The sequence below is a fragment of the Gossypium hirsutum genome, chromosome D01, assembly GCF_007990345.1.
Source record: "Gossypium hirsutum isolate 1008001.06 chromosome D01, Gossypium_hirsutum_v2.1, whole genome shotgun sequence".
Taxonomy (NCBI): Eukaryota; Viridiplantae; Streptophyta; class Magnoliopsida; order Malvales; family Malvaceae; genus Gossypium; species Gossypium hirsutum.
Genome location: NC_053437.1, coordinates 64,427,369 through 64,438,621, shown reverse-complemented (window position 1 = coordinate 64,438,621; position 11,253 = coordinate 64,427,369). Strand labels below are relative to the sequence as shown.

At 32.6% G+C, this 11,253-nt stretch overlaps 2 protein-coding genes across 3 annotated transcripts; one reads left to right on the top strand and one right to left on the bottom strand.

Annotated features, from left to right (window-relative positions):
• The first annotated feature begins 284 nt into the window (after positions 1–284).
• On the top strand, positions 285–1,890 carry LOC107939906 (uncharacterized). Its single transcript, XM_016873295.2, has 3 exons — positions 285–505; positions 627–953; positions 1,539–1,890. Exons 1-3 carry the CDS (start codon positions 442–444, stop codon positions 1,685–1,687), a joined length of 540 nt encoding a protein of 179 aa, XP_016728784.1. The 5' UTR covers positions 285–441; the 3' UTR covers positions 1,688–1,890.
• A 4,116-nt stretch (positions 1,891–6,006) lies between these two features.
• On the bottom strand, positions 6,007–10,776 carry LOC107939909 (serine/threonine-protein kinase BSK6). 2 transcript variants are annotated; one of them, XM_016873300.2, is made up of 10 exons: positions 10,514–10,776; positions 10,209–10,432; positions 9,971–10,106; positions 9,353–9,486; positions 9,166–9,271; positions 8,657–8,742; positions 7,897–8,085; positions 7,631–7,795; positions 7,135–7,248; positions 6,007–6,896 (listed from the first exon to the last, which is right to left on the bottom strand). In XM_016873300.2, the coding sequence occupies exons 1-10, from the start codon at positions 10,593–10,595 to the stop codon at positions 6,654–6,656; spliced, it is 1,479 nt and encodes a 492-aa protein (XP_016728789.1). In that variant the 5' UTR covers positions 10,596–10,776; the 3' UTR covers positions 6,007–6,653. The 2 variants fall into 2 exon arrangements, with proteins under 2 accessions (XP_016728789.1, XP_040943677.1); XM_041087743.1 differs by lacking the exon at positions 6,007–6,896 and having other exon boundaries at positions 7,575–7,795; positions 10,514–10,752.
• Positions 10,777–11,253: the final 477 nt, after the last annotated feature.

Here is an 11,253-nt window from a genome sequence, read left to right as displayed (position 1 = left end):
CATATACTTTTATTTCTAGGAATTTAGTTCCTCTACTTTTCAGATTTTAAAATTCAAGTTCATTACAACATCATTTTTAATGTTACATAGCTATCAAGGGAGTTTCCTTTTTCTATTTCAAAATATCAGACCAACAAATTTAAAAGTATTAACAATTGAACCTGAATTTTAAAATCTGAAAAGTAAAGGGACTAAATTTTGAATTGGTGAAGAGTAAAGGGACTTGTTAAAAACTAAAGAACCAACCAAGAAATTCAAATAAAGACCGGTAAACTTCCAAACGCGTCATTCAACTATGGAAACTAGCTTAAGGAAACGAAGCTGGTGCTTTGCTCTCTCTATATATACATCACAAAGATGCCTTCTTGTTTCAATCATTGATTTCTCCATCTCAATTCAAACAAACCCATTAAATTTATCTGATCAAATCCATTATCAACAATGGCTTCTCTCAAATTCCCCATTGTTCTCTTCATTTCTTCTCTTCTTCTCCACTCTTCTCTAGGTATCTATCCATCAAACACCTTCTTCATTAGTTCATTTCCATTTTATGTCAATCCATGGAGTTTCTTAAAACCCTGTTTTGTTTATTTGATTTTAATGGTTTTTCGTTGTGTTTTTGGCAGCTGAGATGATTTGTGAAGATTTGCCCAAAGACGTGTGCGCGTTTTCGATAGCCTCATCGGGGAAAAGATGTGTGTTGGAAACGGCGGTGAAGAAAGACGGCGACGTCGAGTATCAATGCCGGACGTCGGAGGTTGTGGTGGAGAGGATGGCGGAGTATATCGAGACTGACGAGTGTGTTGCTGCTTGTGGCGTCGATAGAAACTCCGTCGGCATTTCATCAGATTCTCTTCTCGATCAACAGTTCACCGCCAAGCTTTGTACCCCTGCTTGTTACCAAAAGTGTCCCAATATTGTTGACCTTTACTTCAACTTGGCCGCCGGTGAAGGTATGAATTTGCTACCTACGTACCATTACTAAAATCGTACCGGTGGTCGAACCAATACGATGGTTGATTCCAGTTTCAACAGATTTTTAATTCGGATTAATTGGTTCCAAACAATATATTTAAATCCAATCCAAAGCTAGTTCAATTTTTTGTCCAAATTAATATATCGGTCAGTTCTTAATTTAATCAGCCTGGCTAATTGAATTAGTTCAGACAATCATGGTAGATTGGTCAATTTTGAACTCAAATATGAAAACTCAACCTATTAAGTCAAATCTGAGCTTACCCTATTCGATTTGACATAAGAAAGTTAACAATTCGAATAATAAATAACTCAAACTCAAAATAATCTGAATAAATAACTTGAAATGATCTAACTTGATAATTATCCTAAATAACTAAAACTGGCTAGCCAAAGCAACCTGGGTAAATTGCTTTTTAGTTTTTTTCCAAAATTAAAAAATTCAATTTAGGTATAATTTTAGTTCTTTTAAAAATTTGATAATTTAATTTAAACATTTTTAATATAAGATTTTTTGCTTTAGCCCCTCAAATTTGTTTAATATTGTAAGCTTTGGTTTGCAGGTGTATTTTTGCCTGATCTTTGCAACGCTCAGCGATCGAACCCACGGCGGAGCATGGTGGAGCTTATGTTGAGCTCCGGTGCTGCCCCTGGCCCTGTTTCTAGCCAAGCAATCGCCGTTGAAGCCCCTGCCCCATCCCCCATGTGGTGATCTAAATTGCTTTCCTTCTTTTTTTTACTTAAATAATATGGTTTCATCACAATTCACAATTACTTCATTTTCAATATGTGATTTGGTTTTGAGGAATACTTGAGAGAGAATATATTTGTATTTTAGAATTTTCAAGGTGAGTTTATTGGATTGGACATTCATTTGTTAAATTATAATAATATGTGTCTTCTATTTATTATAAATTTATTTTACTATTTTATTGACGGGTTTTGACCCAACTCAATCTATTAATGTTTGATTTGTTCTAAAATTGAGTTAAGAGTAAATTAAGTTGGATTAATTCTTTAAAAAAACTGAGGTCGAATTCTTTAAAACATTTCAAGATATATTAAACAGTGATTCATATAAGTAGGGATGGCAAGAAAACCAAAATCGACGGGTTTTGACCTGAGAAAATCTATTAGGATTTGATTTGTTCTAAAATTGGATTATGAAAGGGTCAAGTTAATTCTTTAAAGAAATTGAGATCGAATTCTCTAAAAAAATTTAGGATCAGATTCATGCAAGTTTTCTTTAGGTTGAGTTTAGATCAAGGTCCAGGCATGATGGTACATCTTAGGTATTTTTAAGAAGGTATTTTTAAATTATGGATAATCTTAATTACCGAAATTTAGGGAAAATAAAATAAGTTAAATGTTCAATTTGTATTAAATATTATAATTATTTAACTTTATTTTTTACCTAATTAATATTTAGATACCATTTATATTTAGATATTGCTATTATTAAATATTATTTTTATCAAATTAATATTTAGATACTAGTTTGTATTAGTTTACTAAATTAAAGTATTAAACTAAAAATATTACTAAATTTATCATAAAAAATTATAAATTCTACAAAGGAAATCAAATTTAAAAAACTTTGGGGAACACAAATTTGTCTAATTTTTTGAACACTAATTATAATATCAAAATAAGAAATTTAAAATTTAAAGAGCCTTCAAAAGTAACTTAACAAAATTTGAGGGCCAAATATAAAAAAAATTAAACACTAATTATAATAAAAAAAATTAAAACTTAAATGACCTTCAAAAATAATTTTACAAATTTTAGAAAGGGTTGTTGTCAACTTGTCAACCCTCCTAAATTCGTATATTATATTTGAATTTGATCGAGCAAGATTTTGTAAGTAGATATACCATAATCACTTGATTACATAATTTGAATTTCAATTAAAATTTTCAAGTACTTGTATTTTTTTCGTCATTAAAATTAAATTTGTTGATGAGTTGAGCTGTAGCTCAACCTCAAAAAGAAATTTTATGTTTAAAATTTAATATAATTTGACTCAATTTGATTTAAAATTTTATTTTTATTATTCATAAATTTTAAAATATTTAAAATAAACTTTTTAAATATTTTAATAATTAAATTTAAATAAAAAATATTTACTATGATTTAATTTGACTTTTGATGGTATTCCTAAATAAAAAAATTATATTATCCAAAGCTTACCTTACTCAAAAGTATACACTTATAATAACATTTATTTTCATATTGGACTCAATATTTAGAATAAGTACTCATAAATTGTATAATTTACTACCCAACAAAAGTTGAAATGCCCATTCGTTCCTCTACTAGATCTTCAAAATTATTTACTATGGTTTTTCATCGGGGTAAAGCCCCATGGACAATTGAGAGGGTGATCCATGCATGTAGCCGACTAAGATTTGAATGATCAAGGTATGCATTGAAGCATTCATTGAATTAAGTGGTTGTACATCCTAACTCGCAAGTGTCACGAGATGAGATTTTAGCTCGACACACCGTGCAATATCAGACACAGGACTTAAGCCAACATTCCCTAAGTTCAGCCTTTTGAACAATTAACAAAGACAAAGACACTTGAGAGAACAAAACAAATGAGGGAGTGTATCGGGAATGCTTGGGTAGTAAAATAAACTCAAAGCAGTATTTACAAAAAATGCCTTACAAAGGAAGAACTATGAGTATGCCTAAGTTTCCTAAGTTCTCAACCTCACTTAGATGCTCTCTTGCTTGTTACAAATGAGCTAGGTGCCATCCTATTTATAGGCAACTCAAATTGATCCAACGGTTAATATTACTCCTAGTGGACGACTCTGATCAATTCTAGCTTAAAATATTTTCTTAAGGCAGTTTAAGACCTTTCCAGGCCATTCTTGGAAAGTTTTAACCTTTTTTGGCACTATTCCCATTTGCCCAAACATTCCTATGTTCTCCAAACGAATCTAGAGTCTTTTGTATGTGCTTGGACCCTACTAGTTTGATTCTAACACCTTAGCAACCCAATTCTCCCTACCATAGTGTTGCTTACAAGCTTGCTTGGTTCTAGAGGGTTCCAGGTGCTACCTTATTGTTCAGATTGCTCCTCCAAGCTTTTAGAGACTTCTCCTATCTCTAGAAGATTTACCACCCTTGTTGGAGTCTCAAATCTTTTATTTCTTGGGAGTCCCTTGTTGAAAAAATTTAGTTTAGTAAACTATCAGCGGAAATTTAAAATTTTTAAAAATCGTTCTCATCTTTCAACCGAACGATGTTCACCCCTATACTCGTACCCTAAATTATGTCGAGTGTGAGTTTGGGCAGCACAAACCAAATGCAGAACAATAAACGATTAAATTACTTTCATTAGGAAAGTAATTCTCCCAAATAGAAACTGGTAGAAATTGCAATTCCCAAGTAATAGAATTTATTCTTAAAAATAAATTTATACTACTTTCTAGCAGAATAACAATATATACAATTTATATATCAAAATTTATATCAATAACTCTACCGGTATCATCTATTTATAGCAAGAGATAGAAGAATTTTTGTTGAATAAGAATAACACAAATCATACTTATTTAATAGAAAACACTTTCCTAGTCTAACTACGAGAGTAAGGGCGACACACCCTAGTAAATATTACTAGAGTTATCGCCCCTCACTTATCATTTAAAGGGGATTGGATCTCTCATGTATTAGGTTCAACTATATGTGCTTCTCAGATTTTTGACTCAGCACTTTATAATTTAATGCAATCCAATATTTGTTTTATATTTTCTAAAATAAATATTAATTAATTAATTTCTCAATTCAATAATTTTGTCAACTCAATTTTAATTTCATTAATATCATATTGACTTTATCGAAAAATAATCTATAAGAAAATATATTTAATTTTCATATTCAACAGATTCATAATGACAAATTAATTTAATTTCATTTTCGAACTCAATTATTTAATTAAATAATAATTCAAAAACCTTAAATTAATTCTCAAGTCATATTTATACTTAGTGAGAAAATGCATTCATTTGTGTACACGACCCATTTCTCTAACCTTATCATTTTCATTCAATTTTGTTCATTTGGTTCTACATGCAATTCATTTATGATTTCAACGAGATAGTGGAGAGACCGATTGGACATATGTAATTAGGGTTTGAATGATTTATAATTAAATTCTAACTTTTCGCCTATTAATTATAAAGTTATTTAGTCACGAAATCATTCCATTATAGTATTATGACTAAACTCTCTTCAATTATATATTACTACAAAAGCTACTTAATTAGTGTTTATCTAATGACCTTGTTATAAGTGTGTTACCCATAATTCCATTAGTCTCTTTGGGATAAATTTGTTCCGCAATATGACCATATTTTGTGTCATGATAATCATTTCATCTTCCCTAATGAAAAGTCAATTAGTATCAAGTAGTAATTAAGTCATTTATCAGAAAGACAAACGACTTGCAATCACGTTTACTTTCCATCTATCATGTAATGTCGGTGAGAAGATATCATTTACCCATTAATTGGGCTATGAATTCCACTATTGTAATAATGCTACATACTGCAGAAGTTGTATACCCAACACATCAACTTTCAGTTCCTTAACTATTTGAACTTAAGTTTTTACTTACATCAGAGTATACGAGCCACGCATATATAGTCCATTATTTATTCAGAATTTAGGTATGTCACATTACAAATGTCATAAATGAATAAATCCATAAATGAATCTAGTATCTAGTCTACTTAGGTATTGTTTGATGTACTAGCAGTCTAATCAGTCACTTTCTATATCATATGAGTCATCCACTTTGATACTTGATAGGCGACATATTAATCTTTCAGTTTGCTCATTTCCAATTAGATTAAAGACATGTTTAGGTTCATCTATTAATACAAATTATCTTTTTGTATTACGGTTCGATCACGTAATAATGTATAGTATTAATTAAATGCTAGATAACCAATGAATTAATATTTACTTTCATTTTGTTTTGCGGGTAAAAATATCAAAAATAATATACAAAGGGTATTAATGTAATTAATAAATATTTTATTAAATCATTTTGTTCAGAAAATACAAATATAAGTAAAGAAAATTATTACACTTAGACACTAGATCCAACATCTTCTTGACTCGGTCGGCCTTTTTGGCCCTCGTTAGCAATCTCAACTGTCACCCGTGGTCTAAACACGTGGTCCATGACACATGCAAGATCCTCAAGTTTCTGTCTTTGCTGCAGCTTAGGTTGCTTCTGCATTTCAGTCTCCTCAAATTGAAATGGTTGGGACTCCATGGCATACATTGGAGGGTCCCCAAGTTCTGATGGTTGCCGATGCTAAGGATGATTTTGCACTAAAAAGTCTTCCAGAACAAGACATTTTATCAATATTAGAGATGATGACCGGAGAGACTGATTTGATCACACACGGCAGAGGTCAAATGACCAATAACGCTAATGATTCTTTCTATAGGCAACCATCTTTAACAGCTAAAAGTCTCGAACAGACATTGAATAAACATGAATTATCAAAACCAACAATAAAAAAAAAAGTTTGAAGAATTCTATCGAAATTCCATAATGAAGAAAATGAAGGAATAAATGCAAGAGCTTAAAGTAAACAATGGGAGTAAAAGAAAATTAAATTTAAAAAAAATAGAAAACCTATGCAAAATGCTCAGTTTTTGCTCTTTTTGGCTTCCAAGTTAGTGCCATCTTTGAGGTTCTGTTGGGCGTCACTTTCCATCCCTAGGCTAAACAGGCAAGCTGCTTGTAGATAGAACGCAGTCGGCCATTCTGGGGAAACCGCCTGTGCTTGCACAGCATCCCCGAGCGCCTCTTGTGGCTTATCATTCATCAAGTACGACAAGCAGCGTCTTGCATAGACTGTTGGCGACACCATAGTCCCGCCATCAATGAACTACATGACAGACAAGGTCTTTGAGTCTATACATATATATCTTGCTGATTATCAGACAACTTTCTTTTTACGGAAAACACTAGCCAAGTGCTTCAACCCCACCCAAACCCCATTTCATGTTTCTCTGTTTTTGCATTAAATGGTGTCTAATGTTTCAATATGGAGTCATATAGAGTCTTGAACTCAGTATTATAGTCAAGAACCACAAACTATATAGATTTGGATGTGGGAAGCTTACCTGTGTATAGTGATTTATTGCACTTGTGAAATCCTTAGCTCGAAAAGCGCTATCTCCATGTTTCTTAGAGTTCAAGGTGTCCTGCATTTGGCTGGTCCACATTTGGAAAGAAAGCTGAAAAGTCAGGAAAAAGAATGAGCAGAATCAAGTAGGCTGCAAATAATCCAAGGAAATAATCCTCTGTGCTCATTTAAGTCACAAAATGTAGATTTCACCAAACAATTTGGTATATAGATTTGTGTCTCCACTGGAAAATTTAGCAGTAAATGGTTATCAATCATTGACAATAGCGTTTCTTATATCCGTTATCTTCTCAAATCCGTACCCTGATATGAGCTTGTGACAGGCAGAAGAATGTTTATGTTTGCCATTAGTTAAATTTAAGATAACAACGAAGCTTTGCTTGCCACTAATCATTGGTTATGCTATAAATGACTTACAGAATGACATGTTTCACGATTTGTGCAAATAGAACATCAAAGATGAAGTAGTGAACCTCGTTTGCGATACCCTCATCATCTTTGTATCCCATTTTCTCCAATATTTCATGTATGGCAGTCAGATCAAACCTCAAGCAAGCCTCTCCAAAAGGAGTTAATGACAGTGGCTGTTTTGGAGAAGTGGTTCCTTGTGGAATACCCATCAAAACATATGATGGTACCTAGCAATACTCAATCTCATGAGATATGTGCATGGTACACAAAATAACAGCTAGAGAATATGAACTTCTTGTAGTCAATTCGATCTGCAATTTAAACGTACCTCTGCTTCCTTCTGAAGTGACATGAGAGATACAACAAGTGACTTCGCGTTTGGCCTTTCACGAGCTTCATACTGTAAACAACGAGAAGCTAACCGTACTAACTCTTCTCCATCATCATTAGAGAAATGACCCTCCAAAGCAGAATCCATCAACATGAGAAAATTCTTGCCACAAATCAAGTCAAGTGCCTACAAACAGTGCATTCACTTCAACACCATGCATTAATTCGAGTTCAACATCCTAAACAGCATCCAAATGCTGGCATTGAAAAGCTTTTAGAGGTAAAAGTACCATGGAGTCCTTGTACTAGGAGTTAGATTGCATTTTGCCTCCTTTACTCAAAAAATAGGCAAATTAGTCTCTGTACGTTGGATTAAAGAGCAAACTGATTCTTTTTGTTAAAAATTTCATTTATTTTTACTGTTAACAAATAGTGTAGCCGATGGAATAACCAAACAGTTAGACGTCATGCAACATGTACCTTATGCTGACGTACAAGGACCCTTTTTTTACAGTAAAAATGGATAGAATTTATAGCAGAAGGATCAATTTGTTTTTTGATTTAACATACAAAGATTAATTTACCTATTTTTTTAGTAAAAGAAGCAAAATGCAATCCATCTCCTAGTACAAGAGTTTTGATGGTACAAGAGTTTCCTATTAAGTTCATATGACCAAACTTTGTTTTGTTAAGAAAACTTCAGTAACAAAGTGAAGATCCTAAAAACAATAAAAATTCATTAAGAGACAATAATTTACATGGCTAGGAGGGATATGCTTGCCACTCATAAGATCTAACAGCAAGGTTCCAAAGCTATATACAACGCTTTCAGCCGTCACTCTACCTGCCAAAGAATATCCAAACTTTGAGCTAATATTCAAAGTAATCCATAAGGTAAAAGTATCAGGAATTGTATTTTGCCCCCTCTACTCAAAAAATGAGTAAATTAGTTCTTATACTTTAGATCAAAGAGCAAATCGGTCTTTCTATTAAAAATTTCATCCAATTTTATTGTTAAAAACTGGTCCTTGTAGCTGACCATTTAGTTATTCTATCAACCATGTCAGTTTTTAACAGTAAAAATAGATTTTTTTTTAACAGAAATGATCAATTTGCTCTTTGATCTACCATATAGAGACTAATTTGTCCATTGTTTGATTAAAGGGGGCAAAATGCAATCTAACTCTAATATAAGGTACTCTATGTTTCTTTTACCTAATCCATTACAATTGAGGAACAAAAAATGAATTGTTAAACAAATTTTAACCTGTTCTTAGATATTCTGGAGGTGTAAAAGCTAAGTTTGTACTATAACTCTTGCCATCTCTGCTATTCTTCATTAGGCCAAAGCATGACAGCCTAGGATTACCGTCCTGCCACATAAAACCCAATTCAGAACCTTTTTTTTTTTGAAAAGGATAATTTTTACAAGCAAAATCTTCAATAAATTTCACATTGTCAAACAAAATCCTGTAGGCATTAAGATCATGGTACAAAGCTCTTCCTTTACTGCTACAATACTCCAATGCTTGTGCCAAGTATAGTGCCACCCTTAACCTCATTGCCCATTTCATCGGCTGATTTTCCCCTAACAAATACAGCCCGGTACTTATTTTTACTTCATTTTCACAACGAAGACGAAATAAAGAAAAAAGGGGTAGAAAGACCTCTCCAATCCCTCTCAATTTCGAAATTGAGCAAATTGGTCCCTCTCAAAAGAATCAAAGCAATTTAATCTTGTCAATTTCGAAACTGAACAACTAAGAGCAATTAATTACGTTGTTAATGTTTTTCATCAATTGTACATGATTTTGATAGGTATAATAACAAATTTAACCTTCAAAGTTTACACATTCTATCAATTTGGTCCTAATTTAACAAATTTATCCCACAACATTTGTATAAATGTTGAGGCCGAATTTATTCTAATGTCGTGATTAATTGTCCTTAGTTGTTCAGTTTCGAAATTGACACGATTAAATTGCTTCAATTTTTGTAGAGTAACCAATTCGCTCAATTTTGAAACTGAAAAGGACCGGAGAGGTTTTTAACCAAAAAAGGTATTAACGTACAGTGAAAAAGATGCTTAGCCAACGTTTCATGAGGCATAAACTCCGCGACCAACAATCTTTCCTCGCCTTCACAACAGCAACCAATCAGATTAGCTAACCGTTCACTCCTTAAACTCCCAACAGCTCTTGCGTCCTCCTAAAAACACCCACAAATTTTAACATAAACTTCACTCAGTATTTTAAACAAACAGTTAGAAAACAAAATGAAAATGAGCAAATGGGATTGAATTAAACAGACGAGGAATTGACGAGGATCAGGCCAAGCGAACTTGTTGAAACGTTTAACGGCAACCCAATGATCGTTTTTGAGGAGCTTCCCTTTGTAAACAACATTAGGAGCTTTTTCACCATGTTCAGATACTATGTTATCTGAAGAGAATCCATTTGTGGCAGCTTTCATTTGTTCTAAGCTGAACTCAGTGAAACTCGGCCATGTTTGCTTCTCACCTTTGCCTCCATTATCTACATTGAATTATAACATAAAGAAACATGACATTGTTTTTCCTAAACAGAGAAAGAGAAACAGAGGGGAAAAAAGGGTACCCAAATCGGAGGATTCAAGAACGGTAGCTTTAAGGTGAGATTGAAACCAACAGATAGAGAATTTAGAACAACGAGCACCCATTTTTTTTCTTTTTCAAGTCAAATCGATCAAAAAAATGGGGGAATCAATGACTTGTTAAATGATCATACACCATACATTGGTGCTAAAATCCCAAATTCTGATCGTTGTGAACCCAAAGTTCTGTTTTTTTTTTGTCCTTTACTGGGTGTGCTTTGTTCAGCTTAACACAACTTTTTCCCTCGCTCTGCAATAAAAATGCGACATTTTATGACTTACAATTCAGGGTTAATTCCAATTAATGCCCTCAAACTATCACTCAGATTTTAAATTGGTCCCTAAACTTCAAATTGTTTTAATTAAGTTCTCGAAGTACTAGTATTATATCCCTCGGGTTCTTCTTTCCACTTAATTGTCAATTTAGTAGTTAAATTCTAGTTCAAATTACGGGAATAATAGAGCAAAGTCGAACTAAGCTTGAATACTGAAAAGTTTGAGTTCGACTTGAAATTCGAAACTCGATATTTCACTCAAACTTGATCTAACATGTATTTTTGAGCTTGAGGTCAAGTTGAGATATAACCGAGTTAACTTGATTAAGTTTGTTTATCAATTTTTGTACTTAAGCTCAAGCTCGATTAAGCTCGTACGTATTTAAACTTGTGCTCTAACTAGGCTCAATAATTAAGATTAGAGTTAATAATATATATTAAGGGCAATA